This window comes from Mercurialis annua, linkage group LG8 (genome assembly GCF_937616625.2).
Source record: "Mercurialis annua linkage group LG8, ddMerAnnu1.2, whole genome shotgun sequence".
In the NCBI taxonomy this organism is placed as follows: Eukaryota; Viridiplantae; Streptophyta; class Magnoliopsida; order Malpighiales; family Euphorbiaceae; genus Mercurialis; species Mercurialis annua.
In genome coordinates this window covers 40,215,619-40,241,115 of record NC_065577.1, presented here as the reverse complement: position 1 = coordinate 40,241,115, position 25,497 = coordinate 40,215,619, and the positions used below count along the sequence as shown (strand labels likewise).

Below are 25,497 nucleotides of genomic sequence, written 5' to 3'. Positions count from 1 at the left end.
TGTAATTAATTATCACTCATTGCTGAAAATAGGTGTTTGATTAGCTATATAATAAAAATAAACTTTGATTATTGTCATGCCGTACTTTAATAACCATGCAAAGTTTTAAAATTATAAAATTAGTAGAGAATACATGAATTATTAGAGAATATATGAATCATTAGAACTTTGGATAAGCTTTGAAGCAACATGTACTCATATAAACATATCAAATAATACCAAAAATCATTATATAATAAACATATCCACTAACTTATATTTTCGATCCGATCCAATGCAAATTCGATTTTAATGTGTACAACATTTCACAGATCTTTATCTGTTATAGGAAAATGACAATTATCTAATGAGAAATATAACTAAACATCAAAAAAGAAGAACTGAATTAAAATGGTTGATTAATATAAATACATTTGTATATTTAATATATATCTTTCTTCTTAATTATTGATTAAAAGGCTACTTAATTAACCAAGCCTGAGCTCAAGATCTATGCCATCACTAGAACAACTAGTCTTAGGCCTCTTAAAACTAATATTACCACAAGAAACTGTTGATAAATTTCCCTTAACCACAGAATAATTATTAAAACCTATAAATAAATCAGTTTCCACATTATTCGTAACCGTTTCAGGTCTCGAGTTCGAATTCTGAATAATCGAAGAAGAAGATGAAACCCTAGACGAAACCCTAGATGAAGTAAGAGGATCAAGAACATAATCTAAAGAAGAAATATGAGAATCAAATGAATTTAGAGTACTTTGAGTATGATTTAGATTAAGAAAAAGATCATTATTGTGAGTAATTAGAGATTGTTTAAGCCTAGCTCTATCTCTTCTATGGATATTCATATGACCACCTAGGGCTTGAGCTGACCTGAATTCTCTTTTGCAGAAACTACAAGAGTAAGATCTTGGAGGCCATATGTATCCACAAAGATCATGATTTGAAGCATGATGATCTTCTTCGAAAGCTTTCGACGAATCTCGAATCGAATTATTATTGTTCCATGCTTCAAAATTTGATTTCAAGATTTGTCTCCTCTTCATCAGCATCCAATACTGGGTTTCTTGTTCCATTCTTTAAATTTGCTCAAGAAATGAATAATATGAGGTTATTGAATATGGGAAAAAGACCTTCAAGGTCTAACTCTTAATATAGAGAAGAAATAAAAAGAAGGGAAGCTCTCAATTCATTTTCTCTCTCTTCCTATGTATATTATCTATGGATAAATATAACTTTATTTGTCATATATGTCATGACTTTTAGATTTTATCAGTCTGATTCAAAATTTTCGAGCACTGGTAAATAAACACACGAGTCGTTTTGAATTAGCCCGACATCGTACATATAGACATTCAATATCGGATTGGTCATGTTCTAAACGAATTGTGAATATATGTAGCGACTTTCTAAACAATAACTGGAGTACTAAACTAATAAAATTTAAAGAATTTAATAAATATGAAAAATGTGAATTTAATTATTTTTATAAAATGGATAAAGTATAAAGTGATATATATTTTACTATTATTTTATAAGATGGAAAAAATAAATATTTTAAAGTGAATAAAACTCTATTATTCAATTGTAAGTGAAAAATATTATTTTTAAAATTTAAATTTATAAGGTAGATAATTATTTATGATACTCTCTCTATATATTGATCCTCTCATATATATTGAATACACGAAAGCAACTTAAGAATCTATAGATGAAGAGATGAAATGAAATGGTGTTATTATTTGGAATTTGCAGTGAAGCTACACTATTGGATTTTAGGTTGGTTTGATACTTTTATAGTCACTGTTTTTAGGTATTATTTTGGAAATATTTCGAGATGACTCTTAAAAGCAACTGTCAAAACATTTGATCCACATGCATGAAAGACCTAACGGCCATTAATAATAGAGGACATATAAGATTGTATATAATCTAATTGCTACGGTTAATTTAATGTTTATTTTTTTTTTTTTTACCTGAAGAACGAAAATCTTCTATTAATTGAAATCGACTATTACAGTCTCGAGTCTAGCCACACCAGTCGTGCTAGCGCATTGTTACAGAAACAAGGATCTCGAAGGGCTTCTTTGGCTAAATCGTGAGCCACCCAATTACAATTCCTTCTAACAAAATTAAATTTACTAAAATTGGATTCCCGACTAAGGGCTCTACAATCTTGAATCACAACCTCGCAGTCCAAGTCCAGCAGAATATCTGTATCTACCGCTTCAATGATGGCTTTGGCGTCCCCTTCGAAGGTTGGATTGGCGATCTGACATCTCCGGGCAAGGAGAATGGCTTCACGAAGGGCCAATGCTTCTATCATACCTGGAGATGAGACATTACTGAACTTCCTAGCAAAGGAGAAGATAGCTTTTCCCGCGTGATTACGCACTACTCCTGCTCCTACTCCGACCTTTAAGTCCCGAGAGAACGCACCGTCGAAGTTAATCTTGTATTCATTCAGCAGGGGAGGAACCCAAAGCTCAACATTTGACCTTTCCTGGGCCGCAATGGGAGCACCATGAACCTGAGCTGAACTGGAGTTTGCCGCCATGAACTCGGAGTGCAACGTCGCTGCTTCCCGAAGAACTGTCAACGGGTCGCTGTCCGTTGCATTAAAGATAAGCGCATTTCTCGCCCTCCAAATCGCCCAGAAAATCCAAGCTGCTTTACTCATGATCAAGATTCTGTCACTGTTGGATTTTAAGGTAGAAAACAGGTCTGCCCAGAAACTCTGAATTGAGTGAACTGGCAGATTCCCTGTCCAAGGCTTAATATCCACTCCAAGCCAGACCGCCTCCGCAAAAGGGCACTGAAAAAATAAGTGTTCCAGAGATTCCGAATGGTTGCACCGAGGGCAGAGCTCCGTTTTAAGAACTAATCGCTTGTGGATATTCTCATTACAGGCTAAACCATTTCGTAAGACTCTCCAAACAAAGCATTTGACGTTGGGCGTTAATTTCAGCTTCCAAATAACTTTCCAAGGGTCCGCAACTTCTGGAGAATTAGGTGGTCCTCTCAATGAATCAAAGGACAAATGGTAAGCTGACCTAACCGTAAATTGCCCATTTTTGGTATAGTGCCAGACCAGCCGATCATGTTGTCTCGTAATACCTATCGGGATGCTGAGAATGGAGTTGGCATCTTCCGGACTGAAAATAGAACTCACCAAAGCAACATTCCAATGGGTTTTATCGGCAGTTAGCAAATCAGAGACCATTGTAATATTTGGCGGAAGAACCGTTGTGTTGGAGACCAAAAAGGGAGGGGCAGTTGGTAACCAAGGAGAATTGTGAATAGGTACTGCAGTTCCCTTTCTAACTTGCCACCGAACACCCTGCCGAAGCACTTTCCTTCCATTAATAAGACTCCTCCAAGCCCACGAACTATTAGAATGCACCGAAGCATCCATGAAGGCTTCATTTGGAAAGTACTTCCCTTTGAGGACTCTCGCAATAAGCGATTCCGGCTGAGATAAAATACGCCAACATTGCTTGGCCAGGAGAGCTAAATTGAAATGCTCCAAATCTCGGAACCCAAGCCCTCCCGCTTCCTTAGGTAGACACATCTTACGCCACGAAACCCAGTGCAATTTTCGCTCCTCATTCCTTCTACCCCACCAAAAATTGGAGATGATACTATTAATCTCTTTATGAATACATTTCGGTAGTAAGAAACAGGACATGGAAAAAATGGGAACCGCCGTAGCCACACTTTTAATAAGGACTTCGCGACCACCGTGAGAGAGTAAACTACCCTTCCAGTTAGCTACCTTCTGCTTCACTTTTAAACAAATCTCCCTAAATGAATCTTTCTTTGACTTGGTGACAAGAGCAGGAATACCGAGATATTTATCTTGACCTCCAATCCTTTGCACATTTAGAATGATTGCAATCTCCCTTCTGACTTGAGGTGGCGTGTTACGACTGAAGAGCAGAGATGATTTGGCCAAATTTACCTCTTGTCCTGAAGCCTTTGAGTATAGATCCAGGATGTTGCGAACGCAAATTGCTTGAGCTTCCGATGCCTGCACAAATAACAAGGAATCGTCGGCAAAGAGAAGGTGAGAGATGCTGGGACTCCTTCTTGATATTTTCACTCCTGTAATAATACCATTACGCTCAGCCTGACTTAATAAGGACGAAAAACACTCAGCACAAAACAAGAACAAAAACGGCGATAAGGGGTCGCCTTGCCGGAGGCCCCTAGACGGCTCAATAAACCCATAGGAAGACCCATTGAAGCTTAGTGAGTATGTAACTGAAGATAAACAGCTCATTATCCATCTAATCCAAGCATGGTGGAACCCAAGTTTCCGAAGGACTCGTTTGATAAAGATCCATTCGACTCGCTCATAAGCTTTACTCATATCAAGCTTTAGTGCGACCTCAAAAATAGAATTGCCCCTTCTCGTCTTAAGGTGGTGCGTCAGCTCATGAGCGAGTAAAATATTATCGGAGATGTTACGACCCTTAACAAAAGCACTTTGGTTTTCTCCTATAATATGCGGCATAAGGGGTTGTAACCGGTTGGTAAGGATACGAGAAATTATCTTGTAGAAAACTGGGCACAGGCTAATCGGTCTAAGGTCAGACATAGTCACTGGAGAATTAATCTTTGGGATAAGAGTTATTGTTGTATGGTTCAGGCTACGGGGCAGCCGTTCCCCGGCAAAAAAATTCCGAACAGCAGTACACACATCTTCCTTAACCACGTCCCAGTTGTTTTGGTAGAAGAGACCCGTCATCCCGTCTTGACCGGGTGCTTTTGTCGGATGAATTGCAAACACTGCCTTTCTAATTTCCTCGTCCGAGAAGGCTCTGATAAGGTTGTGGTTCATGGCTGGGGTAACTTTCCTCTCCATCCCCGAAAGTGCAGCCGTAATACTAGTTGGATTGGATGTGGAATAAATAATGTTTATTTAATTTATACTATATTCCAAACTACATCATTAATTAGAGGTAGGGTTGCAACTAGAGTTGCATCAATGGGAAGCAATGTAGATATGAAATTGAAAATTAAATAAATTAATGTATTAGTGAGGACTATATGAAATGTTATTGCATTTGGGGAAAAGAGTGGATTATTTACATCTTTTTAATTTATAAAAAAAGTTTTAAATAATTGCATATATATATAATCTTTTTAATAATTTTATTTTTTAAGATATTGGGTGTAATACACCCATATTAATAAAAAAATATTAGATAAAATATATGCAATGTTATTTATTGATGGAGTCTGCCTTCTGAACCGGTGAGTGAACCTGCAAAACAGGGTAGAAGCTAACCGGACGGTGGTTGTCCGATTAACTCTCCGATGCTAAAGTCAGTCTAGAGCTTTGAGCAGCGTTTTGAGTATATGAATGTAATTGTGATTCTAGGCATACCTCGTGCTCCTTTTATAGTAGTCGAATATACCTAGTAGAGTTGTATTAGGCAGGTGAATCCTACTTTATAGGGATTCAACAATATCGTAGAGATTCTCCTGATTTGTCGTGATCTACCTTAATCTGATAAGAGTCCTATTTAGGAACGTCTTCCTAAACAGTCTTATCTTCCTAAAGTAGAGCTTATCCTTCCATATTTAGTGTTTGTGTCAGAATAGGACAATATTTCCATACTTAGTCGATTACCCGAATCCCGGACTCGATGCGCTCTCGGCGGATCACGTGGGATTCGGTCTTTATGTCACCGAATCTAAAGAGATTCGGCATTTCCTTCATATCTTCGGATCTTCAGGGGGAGTCCGGTATCACCTGAGAGTGGATCTCCTGTAACTCGGCTCCATTATACTTACAATAGGATTCGGTATCCATCATTAGCCCCCCCGCAAGTGAGCTGAAGTAGTTTGGCATTTATGCCTTAGTGGATTTTAGCTCTTTTGGAGCTGAGTTCTTTTATACGGGCGAGTCGTTTTGTATTCCGGGCGAGTCGTTTCATATGTTTGTGGGCGACGTTTCATCTTTAGTAAGATTCTTCGTTGCCACGTGTCGTCTATCAGTAGAGGGTTATGACCGGATGAAGGACAAGTGTCTTCGTGCGCTATTAGTTGGTCCTTATTTGTAATTATGGGATCTCGTCTTTTCAGTTTCTTTGGTTCAGGCTATATAATTGTTCATTTTCTTTCATTTTCCTTCTTCTTCAATTTTTGCTTTTTCTGCAACTGCTAAATTTTCGATTTCTTCAAGCTTTCTGTGGGTTTCCTTCTTCTGCTTTCAAGATTCCTCGTTTTCAAGTTGCTCCTTATCTTTCTTTCGATCCTGCGTACTTGCTTGCGAGGTATTTTACCTTTTCACTAATTTAATTTCTTGGTAGTTTGCAGTTTTGATTTTATTCCTCTTGTTCTTCTTGTTCTTCTTGTTTTTCGTCTTTTCCTTTCTTTTGATCTTTTAGGATTTTAATTTCATCATCACTCCGTGTTTCCCCCCCATTTTAAATTTTTTAAAATGTCAGAAGTAACTGAGGGGGCGAAGGGTGCTCGTGACGAGCTAGAATATACCCGGAGCTCCTTGTCAAGAGAGCAGATACTTGGTTATGCCGAGGAATTTAATTTTCCTGAGTCATATGTTATTCTGAGACCGGCAAAATCGTATCGGGCGAATCATAGCACCGATTCGCCTTCCAAGATAGTAGTTTTTCATGAACAGCTTTTAGCGGGTCTTAGATTTCCCTTAGAGTCTTTAATTGTATAGGTCTGTCATAATTTGGGTGTTCCTTTGGGTCAACTTCATCCGAACGCGATTCGCCTTCTTTGTTCTTTTATGGAATCGTGTAGGGTTCGGATGCAGGAGCCTTCGCTTGTTCTTTTCCATTATTTTTATGTTTTCTCCCGCCGAAAGGGTGAGGAATTTATTTTTGCGGGTGGTCGACCGAATCGGTCTCTTTTTAGTCTTCCATCTTCTTTGAAGGGTTGGACCCCTAAGTTTTTCTTGGTTCAACATTCTTCTTTTTCTTCTTTTTTGCGGAGTTTTACTTCTAGTAAAGTTTCGCTTACTGATGTACCTGACCTAGCTGATGGGGAGAGGGACTTCGCCTTGTCTTTGTTGTCGGATTGTCGTCTTGATAAGCCCAAGTACAGCGTTCTTTTAGAACGATATTTGAGTCGCCGTGAAATACTTTTGGCGGGTCTTCCTTTAAAAGGTATTTTTCTAATCTTTTGTTGTTATGTTTTGTTTTGTAGGATGTCGACTTCTCTTGAACATTTGCTTGATAATTTTCATGTCGATATGACTGTAGATATGGGCGAGGTGACTAGCGGTGTTCTTAATCCTTCTACGATCGCCGTGCCGAATCCGACGCCTGATTCGGTGAATCCTGATCTTGATCCTGCTTCTGGCGATCAAGTTCCTGCTGCGACTTCCGAGTCGCCTCTGCTTCCTTCGAAGGAATCGGGTCCTTCTCTGAAGGGGTTGCCTACCGCCGGCCAGAAGCGTCCTGCTGAGGACCAGGCTGGAGCTTCTGCCAAGCGTCCCAAGAAGAAGAAATCTTCTGGGGTGTCTATCGAGGAGGCACCTCGGTTTGCAGCTTGGGCGGACGCTCAAAATCCGCCTCGTCTTTCAAACGTCGCCATTCTTCATGCTTGCATGGAGAATATTATGATAAAAGAGGACATTGAGTCCATTGATCGCGAACATGGCGATAGTTTGGCTGAGTTCGTCTGTCTCGGCGGTTTTTTGGTATGCTTCTTTCTTTTATTTTATATTATGATTTGCTTCTCCTTTTTTCTTATTTGTTGTTTTCTTTCGCAGGTGGTCCAGTCCATCGCTGTTTTGGAGCGCCGCCGAAGGGATGCGGTGGATCAATTGAAGAAGCTCCAGAGAGATTCCGAATCCTGGCTCTCCGAAAAACAAAAGATGGAGGAGGAGGCTGGCGAGGCGACTGGTCTGATCCAACAGCTGAGGTCCTCCGTATCTGCCAAGACTCGGGAGATTTCCGCTTTAGAGGCTCGGGTTCGAACTTTGTACGGGGATGTCGAGTCTCTACAGTCTTCTTCAGGTGCTCTCACTAAGGAGAGGGATGATCTGAAGAAAGAAGAGGGGCGTCTCCGCCGGCGTTTGGGTGACTCTGGGAGCTTTTATTCCCAAGTCATGACTCAATACCGGTTGGCGATCGGGGCAAAGCTGCGGGAGCAGAATCCTGGCGTCGATCTTTCTGGAGTCAATCAGTTGGATCCTGCTTCTTTGGCGAAGGAGGTGAAGGCGAAGCTTGATAAGCAGAAGCAAGATGCTTTGAAGAAGGCTTAATTTTTATTTTCTTCTTTTTGTATTTTTTGTTTTTTTGTATTTTTTGCTTTTGTTTAGTTTTTGCTTTCGCCTTTTTTTTTATTGGATCGTAGGCGGATCCTTTGTAATTTTGCTTCTGTGAATATAATGATCTTTTGACCATTACTTTTCTTTAGTTGTAGAGTTAATCTAAACTCGTTTGTTATTTTGAGAAGTTAATCTAAACTTCTACTGGTGTGATTTATTTGTAGGTCCGAACGGATCCTTTTATTTATTTGACTCAGACGAGTCTAAATATTTTTTAACTAAGATTCAAACGACTCTTGTTAAATTGTATGTATTAGGTCTCGAGCGAGCCTATAAAATTTGCTTCTTATCGCCAAGTCGCCTTTTTATTTCAAAAATGGAAATAAGTACATGCCATGAATTAATCTATTGATAATACTTTCTCAGGTGCTCTACATTCCAATATCTGGGTACCATGGATCCAGTTATTGTCTTTAGTCTATATGCGCCCTTGCCAGTAGCTTCTTCTATAATATAGGGGCCTTCCCAATTAGCCTGCATTTTCTTCACTCCTGCGTTTCCTCTGCCCACTTCCGCGTTTCGTAAGACCAGATCGCCTCTTTGAAATTCTCTAAAATTCATTCTTTTGTTATGGTATCTTGCTGCTTGCTTCTTGTATGTAGCGGCTCGGGCTGCCGCTTCATCCCTTCTTTCCTCTAGTAGGTCTAGACATAGCCTTGTTCTAGCCTCGTTAGTTTCTTCTTCTAGATAGTTTACTCTGATGCTGGGTATGCCAATTTCTACTGGAATTACTGCTACAGTACCGTAGGCGAGCCTGAAAGGTGTTTCGCCAGTTCCTTTTCTAGGAGTTGTTCTGTATGCCCATAGAACGTTGTACAGTTCTTCTGCCCAGTTCTCCTTATACTGAGAAAGTCTCTTTTTTATTCCTTGTGCTATGGTTCGGTTGGTGACTTCTGTCATTCCGTTTGTCTGAGGGTGCGCCACCGAAGTAAATTTCAAATTGATCATCAGTCCTTTGCAAAATGCCTTGAACCGCTTGCAATTGAATTGTTTGCCGTTGTCTGCTATTACAGTGTGGGGTATGCCGAATCGGCATATTACTTCGTTCTTGAAGAATTCCTCTACTTTGGCTGCGGTGATGGTTGCGACAGGCGCTACCTCTACCCATTTTGTGAAGTGCTCTATTGCGACGATTAGGAATTTCACTTGGTGTTTTCCCGTTTCAAACGGTCCAACTATGTCAATCCCCCATGTGGCGAACGGCCACGGGCTTTCCATTGATCCTTGAGGTACTGCTGGTACACGGCTGATGTTGTCGTGTCTTTGGCATTTATCACATTTCTTGACTAGTGTTTTCGCGTCTTCTTTGATGGTCGGCCAGTAGTATCCTTGTAGTATTGTTTTTCTCGCTATGGTGACTGCTCCTTCGTGTGCTCCGCATATTCCTTCGTGGATTTCTTTTAAGATGGATTCTCCTGTCTGAGGCGAGACGCACCTAGACCATGGATTAGTCAAAGAGGTTCGGTAGAGAACTCCGTTATAAAAAGAGTAGTTGGCAGATTTTCTGATGGTGCGAATGGCTTCGACTTTGTCTGTTGGTAACTCGCCGCGGTCTAGATATTTGATCAATGGAGTCATCCAGGAGTCGGCCTCCTCGATTGCCATGACTTCTGTTTTTCTGGTGCTTGGCGATTCGAGAATTTCCTTTAACTGCATTTTAGCGAATAGATCTCCGAGTTCTGATGCTGATTTGGCGATGGCGTCGGCTTCGGTGTTTTCCTCTCTCGGGATTTGAATGATTTTCCATTGTCCTCCTTGTGCTTCCAGCTGTTGGAGCTGTGTTTTGACTTGACTCAGGTATTCGATCATCCCTGTTTCTTTGGCTTGATATTCTCCCTTGACCTGATTTACCACCAGCTGGGAGTCGCTATAGATCTTTAGGATTTCCGTTCTTATTTCTAATGCGAGGCCGAGGCCTGCGATTAGGGCTTCATACTCAGCTACATTGTTGCTGGCGGCGAATTGGATGTTTACTCCATATTCGATTCTGATTTTTTCGGGTCCTTTGAGGATGGCTCCTGCTCCAGCTCCTTTTTCATTCGATGCTCCGTCTACGTGGAGTTCCCATACCAAGGCTGGTTTGGGTTGGCCAGTCTCGGTTGGAGTTATTTCTGCTACGAAGTCCGCCAAAGCTTGTGCTTTTAGAGTCGGACGAGGTTCGTATCTTATGTCGTGTTCGCTGAGTTGGATGGACCAGTGGACTAATCTTCCGGAAGTTTCTGGTCGTTGGATCGCCTTTCGCAATGGTTGATTTGTTCTTACCACAACGTTGTGACTTTGGAAGTAGTATCTCAGCTTTTTAGCTGTGGTCAATACGGCCAGTGCCATTTTTTCGATCTCGGGGTATCGTGTCTCCGCGCCCTTCAGGACTCGACTAATGTAGTAGATTGGCTTCATCTCGTTATCTTCTTCCCTCACCAGCACTGTCCCGATGGTCTCGTGCGTGGTGCTGATGTATAGGTATAGTGTCTCCCCTTTCAGCGGTCTGCTTAGCAATGGAGGGGTGACGAGGAACTTCTTTATTTCTTCAAAAGCGTTCTCGCAGTCTTCATTCCATTCAAATTTTTGTGTTCCTTTGAGGGCTTTGAAGAAAGGCAAGCATCTTTTTGTTGAGCAAGACATGAATCTACCGAGTGCTGTGATTCGCCCGTTGAGTTTTTGAACTTCATTTATGCTTCTTGGTGCCTTCATGTCCATAATTGCTTTGATCTTCTCGGGGTTCGCCTCTATTCCTCTTTGAGATATCATAAATCCCAGGAATTTCCCGCCTTGTACGCCGAACGTGCATTTGTCAGGGTTCAGCTTCATTCCAAACTTATTCAGTATGTTGAATGTTTCTTCAAGATCTTTTGCATGGGTTTCTTCCTTCTCGGTCTTGATGATTAGGTCGTCTACATACACCTGGACTCGTTTTCCTATCTCGTCTTTGCACATGAAATTCATAAGTCTTTGGTATGTTGCTCCAGCATTTTTCAAGCCGAAAGGCATTGCCGTGTAGCAGTAAGTTCCTCCTTCCGTGATGAATGAAGTTTTTTCCTGGTCTTGCTCCTTCATCTGAATTTGGTGGTAGCCTTGAGCTGCGTCGGCTAGGCTATACATCGCGTGTCCAGCAGTAGAGTTCACGAGTTGATCGATATCTGGGAGAGGGTAGCTATCTTTAGGACACGCTTTGTTTAGATCGGTGTAATCCACACACATTCTATTTTTTCCGTTGGCTTTCTTTACGATAACTACGTTAGCTACCCATTCGGGGTAGTGGACTTCTCGTATGAATCCTGCTTTCTCCAGTTTTTCTACTTCTTCAGCGATTATTTTCTGTTTTTCTTCCGAGAACTTCCTTTTCTTTTGCTTCACTGGGTTCGCCGCTTCTGCTACATTTAGATCATGAGTAATGACTTGGGGGTCTATTCCGACTATTTCTGATGCGTTAGCAGCGAAGGTTTTGACGTTGTTTTTCAGCATGGCCGTGATTTCGCTTTCGATCTTTGGGTTCATGTTTGCGCCGAGATTTACTCTTTTCTCCTTGTCGAGTTGGAGTTTCTTTGTTTCGCCTTCGGGTGCTGTTTCTTTTTCTTCGATGTCGTGATTAAGGATTTCTTCTATTGCCATTGCTTCGCCTGATTCTTTTATTGCTTGTTCGTAGCACTTTTTCGCCTCGACTCGGTTTCCTTGTATCGTGATAATTCCTTGTTTCGTCGGTATCTTCATGGTTAGTGCCTTTATGCTCGTCACGGCGGCTGAGTCGTGGAGGAAAGGTCTCCCCAGTATCGCGTTGTATGGCAGGTCGATTTCTACGACGCTAAACCGTGTAGGTAATTCCTCGCTTTTCCTTGTCCTTCCTAGCTTGACATCGAGTGTAATTGTTCCGTTGGGCTTAATTGGCAAGCCCCCAAATCCTACCACAGGCGTGGCATTTCTTTTTAGTTCCGCTAGGTCTCCTCCTAGGCTTTCGTAGGCCTTTTTTGTTATTAGGTTTATTGCGCTTCCTTCATCGATCAGGATTCTCTCAACGTTCCAGTGTTCGATGATCATGGCCACTACCAGAGCTTCGTTGTGCTCTTCAGCTATTCTCCCGAAGTCTTCCCCGTCAAAAGTTACTGGAGGAGGAGTTGAGAGTTCTGTTGCTTTTCGTTTTCTCTGTGACGTTTGATCCTTCAGGTTTACTCTTTCAGAAGTCATCTTCTTCAATGAGATTTGTTTTTTGAGTTCAGAAAAGCTCCTTCTTTTGAAGTTTAGTTAAACTTTTCCCACAGACGGCGCCAATTGATGGAGTCTGCCTTCTGAACCGGCGAGTGAACCTGCAAAACAGGGTAGAAGCTAACCGGACGGTGGTTGTCCGATTAACTCTCCGATGCTAAAGTCAGTCTAGAGCTTTGAGCAGCGTTTTGAGTATATGAATGTAATTGTGATTCTAGGCATACCTCGTGCTCCTTTTATAGTAGTCGAATATACCTAGTAGAGTTGTATTAGGCAGGTGAATCCTACTTTATAGGGATTCAACAATATCGTAGAGATTCTCCTGATTTGTCGTGATCTACCTTAATCTGATAAGAGTCCTATTTAGGAACGTCTTCCTAAACAGTCTTATCTTCCTAAAGTAGAGCTTATCCTTCCATATTTAGTGTTTGTGTCAGAATAGGACAATATTTCCATACTTAGTCGATTACCCGAATCCCGGACTCGATGCGCTCTCGGCGGATCACGTGGGATTCGGTCTTTATGTCACCGAATCTAAAGAGATTCGGCATTTCCTTCATATCTTCGGATCTTCAGGGGGAGTCCGGTATCACCTGAGAGTGGATCTCCTGTAACTCGGCTCCATTATACTTACAATAGGATTCGGTATCCATCATTTATGTTTATATGTATACTCGTAGAGTTTATTTGGCAATTGTTACTATTTTAGCTGATATATATTACTTGTTAATTTTTATAAGAAAACAATAAGTCATTAATTTGTTCATCATTGATGAACATCCATGTCTGTTCATCACTGATGAATAGACCCAGATCTGTTCATCATTGATGAACATCATCTAAGAAGACGAACGGATGGCTCTATTCGTCTTCTCAGATAAAAAATAATAAAAATATTAATTTTAATTATTACATCGAATTTTGGTCGGAATTTGTTTTCGAGGCGGCAATAGATGGGTGGCGGTGGCCGAAAAAAGGAGGTTTAGTGACGTTATTTTTATTTAAAAAATAATTGTGGCATCACATTATAAGAAATTAAAAATTTATTATTATTATTTGAATTTGTGGGTAAGAATATTATTTTGTGTTATTTATAACATTAAATACTATTTTAAATATAAAGAGTTTTTTTGAATTTTTTTTTCAGATGAAAAAGATAAATTTAATATTTCATGGTACAATTTAAACAGAAAAATACAAAATATGATAAAATTAACCAGTTTTCAACGTTAGGATAGAATTGAAGAGAGGACTAAAGAAGGTTTTTTTTTTAAGACATTAGGCCAATATCTAAATTAGAATAAAAATTATTAAATTATAATTATACTATAATGTAATAATTTTTATCTTTATAGAATTTTAAAACATTAAACATATTTTTATGAAAAACATAAAAAATGACTATTAAATTTGAAAGAAGTACTTCCAAATTGCAAACTTATTCCATCTTCATTGTGTCAGTCCATAAAGAAAGATAAATCAGTCTCATATATATTCCAATATGTATGAAGACAAGGATCATCTTTGTCTATCTTTGTTAATTTATTTTGTCATTTTTTTTGGTTGACAAAATAAAATAAAATATGTTAGTTACCAAATTAATTAGTGGTATAATTCTCAATTAATAAAATGATTATAATATTATCAAAAAATAATAATAATTATAATGCACTATCTGGTACATCTCGTTGAACACATAATTTGATATATAGTAATGATATTAGCAATAGTTTATATTGTAAAATAAATTATAAATTTAAGCATATATTTTATAATTTTAATATAAATTTTTAATTGAGAATTTAATATTTGTATTTATTCTAAACTGACTGTAAATTTTGAATAGAATTGTTAGCGAGAGCTAAACTATTATAACATAGTATTCCATCCATCCATGATAATTTTAACCAATTTAAGTTCTACCATGGATTGATGCCCACTACATATAATTGAAGTTATCCATTAGTTATAGGATAACACACATATTTAGGTATTTTAACAAGGAGTAATTTTTTTATCATAGATAAAAAAGAAAAATACAGAGAAATCAGACAATAAGAAATTTACATATGATTGGATTGACATCCTCTAGCTAAAAATTTATCACATTGATCTTTATTCTCTAATCTTAAGATATATCGGAAGATAGTATATATTAAAAGAATTTTTTAAGACGCCAAATATCATCACAAATCCCCTGAACCGAGGAGAGATTACAAATTTCAGCATTGATGGTAGAGGAAATTTGGAGGGCGTCACCTTCAAAAACAACTTTATTCCAACCTCGACTAATGGCCAATTTAAAGCTTCACGAAGGGCTAAGAACTCTAGAATATCTGGATCTCAAATATGGCGAAAGGTCGCTGAAAATTTAGCAATGATATTAAGATTGGAATCTTTGGCAATAACCGCAATGAACCCTGATTTTGCATTTAGATCAACAGCAGCATCATAGTTTGAAAAAACCATTTGGAATGTACAGAGGCTGAAATTGAGTTCTTTCCGATTTGATTAAACGGTTTTATGATATTTATGTAATTTTTTATTTCACTTCTAGTAGCTCTAGTTTTTCAATTTGAATTTGGATTTTTTTTAAAGAATTCTTATTGTATTTTATCTTGTTGACTCTGTATTTTCTTCTCTTGCAAAGTCGTAAATATTTGCCACATTTTGTGCGTGAACTTTGTGTAGAGAGGTTTTTGCCGTTTTTTGTAGTCTTTTTCAGAAAAAAATTAATTTAAAAAGAAAACTGCTTCTGAATTTTATTTTTACTCTTTTCTACACCTTAACTATGAAAAATTATTACTTTAGATCCCTTAACTAGAACATGAAAAATTATTACTTAGATCCCTTAACTAGAACATAAAATGGTTCAATGATTGATGGAACTCTAAAAACTATCACTTATCTAATTAAGTTGGCTATTTCGACAACTTGCAAGCAATGATTATTTTCTATCAATAGCCAGATCCCATAATTCCAAAATTACTTTATTTATTTATTCTAATTCTTTGTCAATATTAGATACTTATATAATTCCAAATGCATATTTAGTAGTAGAAAGGACATGCATAATATACTTAATTGATTATATTATCAAAAATCATTGACTACTGAAGACTGATCCTTCATTAAAAATTCATGCATTAATTGGTTATTCAACCTAACATATCTTCTTTTCTTAGCAACTTGTGGAAGAAGCAATTTAAATTAATTAAATATTAATTATCTCTTAAAAAACATGGCTTGATTACAAAAGAACAAAGATGGTTTTATGAGATGATAATGATGCTTAAACTAGTATAAATTATTCTCTCTTAAGTACCCAAACAGAGGTTAGTTGTCAAATATTCAATTTTATTTTATTTACCATTAGATATATTTAGTTTTAGAATTAAATTTAACATGTTTTTTAAAAAGCTCAACCAACAGGCCTACGGAAGGCGGAGTCTAACCCCAAACCTTCCGGAATGCTCAGTGAGAAGTATAGACACCGCCTTTCATTTTTTTCAAAAATAACATCGGCAATTTTTAGTGGCATTTTTGCTGACGTGGCATGACACATGGCAGACCCATCGACTGTCCAAATCAGAAAAATTTCACCAAAAAATATGTCCATGATGAAATTAAAAAAAAAAATGAAAGGTGCTGTCTATAATTGACACGTTTTAAAGGTAATGTAATTTTTGAAACTTGATGCAAAGGTCATGATTTTATATGTAATTAACCCTTTGAATAATGATTTAGGTTTAAAATTTGGAGTTTTAAAAACCGCGGTTGATCGATTAATCAGTTTATGAATAATATATTTTGTATAAAATATGAATATATATATATATATATATATATATATATATATATATATATATATATATATATATATATATATATCTCCTAATTGTTTAATGATTAAAACAAAATACCTTCTCTAATATACTCACAAAAAATTCTAAAAATTAAAATATATACAAAATAAATTTTATTTAAAAAATAATTTATATTTTAAAAGAATATATATATATATATATATATATATATATAGGAAGAAAATATTTTCCTCAGTAAAATATTTCCTAATAAAAAAATTCATAAATTTATAAATAGTAAACAACATTACAAAAATATTTACCTTATAAAAATGGAATAAAACTTTTAGATTGGATTACAATTAAAATTTAATTTTTACCTATTTGTGGTTCTATAGTTAAAAATCATAAAATTAAAAATTCAAATCATCCTACTAAATGATTAACCGGTTAAATAATTAACTGTTTTAAATTTTAGATATAAGTTTAATTTTGAAAACTATAATATGATGGACCGGTTTACAAATAAGGACTCACTTTGGTTGATGGGTTTTGATTTGTTGTAGCAGACAGAAGGCTCATCTACGTGATTGACCACTAATGGGCTATTGTTTCAGGATATAATATGGCCCAATAGCCCAACAATACACCCATTGAGCACAAAAATTAAGATCATCCAAACCGCTCGTTCCACCCATTCGATCACACGCACAAACAACCAACACCGTTCGATCAATCCAAAACCCCGCTTTGTCTACACCAAATAACACACTATACTTCTTCTTCTTCTTCCTCCTCCCAAGTTCAGTGACATAGCGTGTTTAATATCCCCAATTTTGATTGCTAGTTAATTTATATGAGCAAAGAATTTGTTTTGCTGACAGTTAGAATATACCCAGATGGCTAGGCAAGTTAAAGACACAATTTTTCTAGAAGAATTGCTGAGAAACAACTGTAAAACAACCACCACCACGGCGGCCACCACCGCGAGCGGTTCTTTAACGTCATCATCGTCTGCCCGAGCTATCATTCACGCGTGGTCGGAGCTTAGAGATTCTCTTATTCATCACTCGTTTCAATCTAATCATTTACAAGCATTGAAGATTTTGCTTCAGTATCAGACATCTCTTCATGTTGCGGACCCACAAGCAAAGCTGCTGATTTCAATTTTGTCAGCTCAAAGTACGTTGCTTCCACTTGAATCATATCCTTTGTTAGTTAGGTTACTTTATATCTGGGTTCGGAAATCGTTCCGGCCCTCTCCGGTGCTTGTTGATTCAGCGGTCGAGGTTCTGTCTAAGGTTTTGAATAGTAATGTACATGTTAAGGAAAGCCCTGAGCTTTTTGCCGGAGCAATTCTTGTTCTGGGCGCGTTTTCGTTTGTGGCGGCTGCAACGGAAGCCTCTAGGACAGTTTGTTTGGAGTTGCTTTGTAGTATGTTGGATGAGCATTATAGATTGGTTAGCTCTGTTGATGGACTGATTCCTGAGGTACTTGCTGGCATTGGTTATTCATTGTGCGGTTCTGTTAATGATTATTGTGTTAGAATTTGGGATGTGGTGTTGGGAATTTGGGGGAAGGAGGATGGACCAGAGTGTAGTGTTTCTCATGGGCTTATGATTTTCCATTTGGTTGATTGGATTGTGTTTGGGTACATCAAATCGCACTCCGATGAGAAACTACTAATGTTTTCTCAAGAGATTTTGAACACTCCAATGTCTGGCCGTGTTCCTTTTGCTCTCATCATGACTGCAGCTGGTGCTCTCAGAGCTTTAAATAGGTCGATACCAGATGGCCATGGCGTACAGATTATGTCGAGATTAAGGATTTCTGCGGAAAACCTGATAGAGCGGCTTGCGCATGATTTGATTATTGACGCTGGAGGTTTCTCTTGTGTAGAAAATGATACAAGAACAAGTGTTTTGCTACAATGCGTTTCATTAGCTTTGGGTCGATGTGGGCCAGTGTCTTCCAGAGCTTCTCTATTTATTTCCATTGCTTCAGGATTGTTAATTGAAATATTTCCTTTACGGCGTTTGTATTCCGGGATTTTTGATTCAACATATGGCGTTCCTAAAATGGTGATTGACGATGTTAAAGGACACCTGAATAGTATTGCTTTTAAAGAGGCAGGAGCCATAAGTGGTGTTCTCTGCAATCAATATGTGTCGATAGATGAAGAGAACAAGTCGATAGTCGAAAAGAAGATATGGCATTTCTGCCAAGAGCTCTATTTGGGGCATCGGCGTGTGGCTTTGTTACTTCGTGGTAAAGAAGATGAGCTGCTTGGTGATATTGAGAAGATTGCCGAGTCTGCTTTCCTTATGGTTGTAGTTTTTGCATTGGCTGTTACCAAGCACAGGCTAAATTCGAAATTTTCTATTGAAGCTCAGATGGAGACATCTGTTTCGATACTAGTTTCTTTTTCTTGTGTAGAGTATTTCCGCCGCATGCGCTTGCCTGAGTACATGGATACAATTCGAGGTGTAGTGTTAAGTGTGCAGGATAGTAAGGCTGCAAGTATCTCTTTCACAGAATCTATGCCCTGTTATGCTGATTTGACGAATCCTGAAGGTATTATTGGTTTGTTTCCTTGATTTTTTTTTTCATTTTGCATGTCTCTTTTTTTTTTTTAATATTGTAAAAGAGTTTGTTCCTTGTGAAGTTTGAATTATTATTATTTGCTTTTCTCTTTTCATATTAGGCAGCATAATTTCTTGGTTCTCATTTTTTAATTGTGAAATCGGAGTCCATCAAATTTGATATGCTGTGTTTTAGAATTCATGCAGAAAGTGGAATACATATGGTTTAAGGATGATGTGCAAACTTCCCGTATCTTATTTTACTTGCGAGTTATTCCAACATTTATGGAGCATTTGCCAGGTTCCACATTTAGCAGGGTTGTAGCTCCTGCTATGTTCTTGTATCCTTTTTTAAACAACCAAGTAGGTTTACTGTAGTTGACTTCTTATATGTTATTCATAGAGTTTGTCCTTAATACAAATGCAATTAGATTCATGGGACATACAAACGGAAAAGTAACGCAAGCCTCACATTCTATGTTTGTGGCTTTTATATCTTCGGGGATGGATGCTAACGATGATGAAAGAATGTTACTAAAGGAGCAACTTGCTTTCTATTACTTGCAGAGATCTTTAGCGGTATCTAAGCAGCCATAGTATTGATCAAATCTTACTTCTTGCTTCTGATCTCAAACTCTAGATGCTGACTTTGTTCTTTTGTCTGAACGCAGGGATATCCCGGTGTCACATCTTTTGAGGGTATGGCTTCTGGAGTTGTAACCTTAGTTCGGAATCTTCCTGCTGGAAGTCCAGCTATATTTTATTGTATCCATAGTCTTGTAGAAAAAGCAAACATGCTGTCCACTGACGTTTACTCTCAGGAGGCCGATATATGGAAAAATTGGCCAGGAGAATCAGAGCCTTGTAAGAAAATCTTAGAGTTGCTTTTACGGCTCATTTCCTTGGTGGATATACAAGTAAGTGCTATGCTTATTTATTACAGTACTTCCTATGATGCTTCATTTCTGATGTCCATGTTGAGAATTGGTTACTAATGTAATTTATATATTTTGATTTGCATGACACTTCAAATCAACATTACTGTGTTCTTTCTCATTTTAGTCCTCCAGAGAAGAATGCATGTTTTGTTTTTCATATATGATATTGCAAATCTTTCAGGATTGTTTCTAATTATGTAAATAAATACATTATAAATTGTAAATTATCTTCGGATGTAAATATATTAGCAATTTTTTTGTTTTCCAGGTGCTACCAAACTTAATGAAGTTGATGGCGCAGCTGATCACTCAGCTACCTAAGGATGGCCAAAATGTTGTTCTCAATGAGTTATATGCTCAGGTTGCTGAATCTGACGATGTAACTCGGAAGCCCGCCTTAGTTTCTTGGTTGCAGTCGCTATCCTACCTCTGTTCCCAACAAGTTAGTAGAATTACAGCTTCCAAATTCGATACTCTTCAAGATCCATTGAATGGGGATGGAACAAATGCACGACTCTAAATAATTAAGGTGCATATTTTGATTGACCTACTTTATTTCCCTTTAAACTCCTCATGCAGTTTATCACGAGACTACTCTGCCACTTATAATCTAAAGAAATAAGTAAAGACCGAACTGACCGATGCTCGCCTCTAATTTGAGGTTCTGCTAGTCGTGAGTATGCAATGATTTTGCTGTTGTATGATTGCTTAGAAAATATCCTTATTATAACGACAATATCGGCATAACTTGTTTATCAGTAGAAACTGTGTTAATATTTTGGTTGCTTAAATCTCTGTTTTGATTTGATATGATACATTTGGTTGCTAAAATCTGGGGTAGTTAACCCAAGGTCCCAAGCTATGTTATGGAAGTTAGACTGAAGCTTGAGATTTGTTGATGGGCTACATATAATAGCTGCATATTCTTCTCACTTCTGCAACTTGCAGTGTAAGACGGAAAACTCGTTACTCTGATTAGCTGCTTCAGCTGTCTGCCAGTTGATCCGGCTTAACTAGGTCTAGTCGCGACCCATGAGATTGTGCTGTAGTTGGCCTTTACCTTCTGACAGTTAACGGGTTCTTGCTCAAGCTATTGAAAAAGTTGTGTAATTTCGAAGATTGGATTCTCATTTTCAGCTTTCCGTCGAGGCTGATCTCAATTCTTCTGCAAAAACTTGGTGCCCGAGAATTTGGATGTGGCGCTAAAATTGTATGCTTATTCTATGCGGTACAGGCTGTGATATGGCCTTCTGGATCAATAGAAGGTGGATTTTACCTTTGTTAGTTCTGGCAAGTTGTACATTTAAAATGTGCTAAATGAAGTCTAATAAATAAAGATGAACAATATGCATACTTTTGCTGCTGCATTTTCCATACACCTATTTCCATATGTTAATGTTTGGTGAAACGTATATTTGGATTCCTGGACTATTAGTATTTTTTTAACTCTGTCCCTCTGTTTTTATTTGTCAATTGAGTCCTTATATTTTCATTTGTCAAGATTTAGTTCTGTATCAAGAGGCATTAATGTCATTTGCGATTACAATGTAAAAGAGTAAAGTTGAAGAGAAATACAATTAAGTTCAAGCTCGGCTTGATTTTAAAATTTAAAGTATCAAACTCGACTTGATTTTATTTTAGAAATTAGAACTTGGTAGAATAATTGAAGTTTGAGCTCGATTTGATTTATTTATCCATATAAATATTTAAAAATTAAATTTTATATGAGAAATAAAAATATTATTGAAAAAATATATAATTGCAAAAAATGAAATAAATAAATTAGTAAAGCTCGATTAGGCTTGTGGCTTTATCGAGTGGAGTATTTTGATGCTCAAATTAAATTTAATTCGATAATTAACTCGGGTAATTCAAACTTGTACTCGACTTTTTATTGATCGAGTTGATTTTAAATATTTCTCAAGTCAATCTTAAATAGTTTGAATAGTTTGCGAGTTAATCCGACTTTGTTAAATTTTTAAATAATCTGCTCTAGTTCAAATTGCCAAATAAATAATATTTGAACATTTTTATATATGAATGACATGTATTTAAATTATGGGTCAAACATCAAATACATATTTGAACTACCTCGGATTTAAGACACCACATCATATTCTACATAAGTAAGAATTGATGATCTTTCTACGGTGTTAGAAAGAGGGTTTTTTTAACTATTTTTTGTAAATATTAAGTGCATTTCAACATCTTTTTAAATATGAAGGATCAACTTTATCTTCTGTCCAAATATAAAAAGGGCATATTTGATCCTTTTCCTTCCTTTTATTGAGAGATTGTTTTTACTTGCATAGTTACATTCAACTTGCCAATGATCTCTAGCTCAGTTGGCTAAGGAGTGAGGCATAAGTCCCAAGGGTCCTGGGTTCAAATCCCCTTGCGGACAAAAAGGAAGAAAAAGAAGAAGATTTATGAAGAAGACATCTGGAGCAGGCTCACATGTCAGAAGCGTCAGAAGCAACGGCTGCGGCATCATTCCGTCATCTTGGCGAGCTCGGCGATGCATTACGTAAACGGTGTGGATGGCGTGAATGGCGAATTTGCACATATTTGTAAAAAGGGTAGTATGTATATATATAGCTTTGTTTGTAGCTTTGTAGATTTGTAGCTTTGTTTGTAGTAGTAGTATGTAATATCTATCTCTGTTAAAAAAAAAAAAAAAAAAAAAAAAAGTTACATTCAACTCTTAGAAAGAACTCCCTATACTTTGCCGGGCCATCTTGTCTTGCACCAGAACAACAAAAGGAAAAGAGTCAGGTACTAGAGTTTAATTCCAAGTAAAAGAACCATAATTTGCCGGCAATCAATAAATTAAAAGGTTAATTTTATATAAAATCACCATTTTTGTACGTTTTTTCATCTTAATTATGTACTTTAAAAAGTGTTAAATAAAATTACAGTCTTTCATTCTTTGCAAATCTATCATGAATATGAAAATTCGGTGTATTTTTGTTAACTTGACAAAAATATTTTTTGTCAACAAAAAAAGTGTAAGAGGAAGATATTTTTTGTGTTAATTAGGGCATTAGTCAGAATAAGACATTTATTTGGGAGAAAAAAGACACCAGATTTTCTCATCGGTGATAGATTTGTAGAAAAATGAAAGGTGGTGATTTTAATTGACACTTTTTAAAAAAATGTGATTAAAATAAAAAAATATGTAAAAGTGGTGATTTTATATGAAATTAACCTTAAATTAGACCCTAAATAATGTACTCTAACTAGCTTAGGGTGAACAACATTAATATGTATTTTTTTAATTTGCATATATTTTAATATTTATTTTGATATAATTTATCTCTGATAAGAAACAACTATATTAGCATGCAAATCAAATATTTAATGTATGTTTTTGTATGATAAAACTTATAGCATTGCAAAATGAAGAGATGTTGAATTATTTCGGCATATAGTTTGAAAGTTACTAAGCATTATAATACAAACTTTATAAATATTATCATCTTACATTGCATATTACACTTAAATTATCGTAAATCATGTGTTAATTTTTCTCCGACTTACAGTTTTTTCTTTTTGCATATTTTGTATTATAATTAAAAATAAAATCGAGCACATGACTTTTAAATTGAATTATAATATTAATATTACTAGACTATAGGATTAATTGTTGATGTGGGTGCAGATGAAAAAATGATTTTTTTTGGAGAAAATGGAGCGTGAAACTGGATAATGATAGTATCGCAATTCTCTAAAGTTCAGGGTATGCGATTTAGGCGTTTTTTTAAGCCTAATTCTACTAGACCAGATAAAAAAAACTGAAAATACATGGTCCTCAAGATGGATTTGGTCAAAAGTGAATTATTTCTTCCCTAAATTTAAAATATTTTATTATTTCTCCTTGTGTTAAAAGATGATATCATCAAATGACTTAATTGTTCAAAGAGAATTAATTTAGCCCCTCAACTTATTTTTAGCATAATTAGTCCAAATTTGTAAAAATATAATATACATTATAACAATGATTAATAAATAAAATCAATTCTATCATTATAATACCTTTAAAATAATTAATTTATTTTTATTTTTTATTTAATTTTTACATTAAAAATTAAATAACCACTAGAAAGATATTAATTATAATTATAGTATAATTTTTTGGACTAATATATTAAAAATAAATTGAGGAGTTAAATTTCATTTAGTCGAAGAACCTGCTCCAGAGCCACCAAGCAAGGGTTAAGTTTTTTGGTGATTTTATAATTTCGCAAGGGTGTAACAATTCAGTAACTTCAAAATTAGGAGGTAATAGTTAATTTTGAAAAAAGTTTGAAATAGTAGTAATAATGATTTAAAGTCATGAGATTATAGTTACTATATATCATCAAAAGGGAGATCTTCTTTCCTATTTTAAAGTCATGACTAGTAAAATTTCTTTCTTGTCCATTTATGGTCTAGATCTAGAAATTATTTTCTATTCTAGTATCTTAATTTTATTAGATCTGATCTAATCGAAATTAAGAGTAGTTTTTTTTCATCGTTAGAGATGAAATTGTTTTTTGCGATGCAAGCGACTTGGATCTCTAAAACAGTTAGAGCCACCATCTTACGACGGATTTCACCAAATATCGGTATGTTTTGCGTCAATATCGATGATGTCTTTAATGTTCAAGAGAAGAGATATGTCACAGAAGATGTGATTAGGTACTTTAACGATGAAGTTATAACTGCTAGCTGTAGCAGTCGTGCGATTAAAGTTAATATTATCATGGCAAGCGAAGCTAATCTAATTCCCTTTATTTTAAAGGTTGTAATGGATGCCTTCAACAACAACTCTTTGCTTTGTAATATTATCAGTTTGATAGCAAATGACTACTTTAGCTTAATTGAGATGCATAAATGTTGTTTTAATAGAAAATCTCATGTGGTAGCATATGACTATTTTAGTTTATCTAATTGGTTGGGGCATGTCCCTCCGATTATCAAATTCTATGTATTGGCTGATCAATCAGCTTTTGATTAATAGAACTTTTTATCTCAAAAAAAAAAAAAACTAAAACAGGGTCAAATACATGTTATAGCCTTGTCAACAAGATCAAAAAAACTTGTTGCATGTTATAACTAGTCAAATAACTAGATTTGTAAAAAGTGACTAATTATCTAAATATATATAATTGATTTTTAGTTGTATAATAAATAAAATATTAAATTATAACCAAATTCTATAAATTATACAAATTTATCATCTAATTAACGTAAAATTAGCTCTATATTCATGTTTATTGTTTTTATTATTCTTTCACCCGCCGAAGGGTGCAAGTTCCTTAAAAAATATAGAAGAAAATGAAAATAAAAATAAAATAACATTTTTTTGTGAGTATTTGTTTTATCAAAATAAATGAACTATCTATATCTTTTAACAATTATAAATAACTTTTTTTCTTTTTTCGCCAACTAAGGGCCCCTTTGGAATGAATGAATTTCTTAAAAAAAGTTGGAATTCATTTATAATTCCAGTTTTTTATGTTTGAAATGAATGAATGGACAAATACAATTCTTGGAATTAAAATCAAGAATTAATGTTAGTTATAATTTGTGGATTTATAAATTCAAGCAAAATAGATAGATATTACAAATGAACAACACATGACAAAAAGAATAATCCTTTTTGACAATAATAT

At 36.1% G+C, this 25,497-nt stretch overlaps 2 protein-coding genes across 3 annotated transcripts; one reads left to right on the top strand and one right to left on the bottom strand.

The window, feature by feature from the left end:
- Positions 1–445: 445 nt before the first annotated feature.
- On the bottom strand, positions 446–1,204 carry LOC126661983 (probable transcriptional regulator RABBIT EARS). The gene has a single exon (XM_050355866.2). It carries the CDS (start codon positions 1,077–1,079, stop codon positions 468–470), a length of 612 nt encoding a protein of 203 aa, XP_050211823.1. The 5' UTR covers positions 1,080–1,204; the 3' UTR covers positions 446–467.
- Positions 1,205–17,049: 15,845 nt separating this feature from the next.
- On the top strand, positions 17,050–21,216 carry LOC126660702 (uncharacterized). 2 transcript variants are annotated; one of them, XM_050354335.2, is made up of 6 exons: positions 17,050–18,894; positions 19,099–19,243; positions 19,334–19,481; positions 19,574–19,819; positions 20,109–20,369; positions 20,789–21,216. In XM_050354335.2, exons 1-5 carry the CDS (start codon positions 17,220–17,222, stop codon positions 20,358–20,360), a joined length of 2,466 nt encoding a protein of 821 aa, XP_050210292.1. In that variant the 5' UTR covers positions 17,050–17,219; the 3' UTR covers positions 20,361–20,369; positions 20,789–21,216. The 2 variants fall into 2 exon arrangements, with proteins under 2 accessions (XP_050210292.1, XP_050210291.1); XM_050354334.2 differs by having other exon boundaries at positions 17,051–18,894; positions 20,109–21,216.
- The last annotated feature ends 4,281 nt before the right edge of the window (positions 21,217–25,497 follow it).

Coding starts and splice junctions, on each gene's coding strand:
- LOC126660702 (XM_050354335.2), top strand. CDS start 17,220: ATGGCTAGGCAAGTTAAAGACACAATTTTTCTAGAAGAATTGCTGAGA. Junction 19,482..19,573: donor ACTTGCAGAGATCTTTAGCG/GTATCTAAGCAG, acceptor GTCTGAACGCAG/GGATATCCCGGTGTCACATC. Junction 19,820..20,108: donor TTTCCTTGGTGGATATACAA/GTAAGTGCTATG, acceptor TTTGTTTTCCAG/GTGCTACCAAACTTAATGAA.
- LOC126661983 (XM_050355866.2), bottom strand. CDS start 1,079: ATGGAACAAGAAACCCAGTATTGGATGCTGATGAAGAGGAGACAAATC.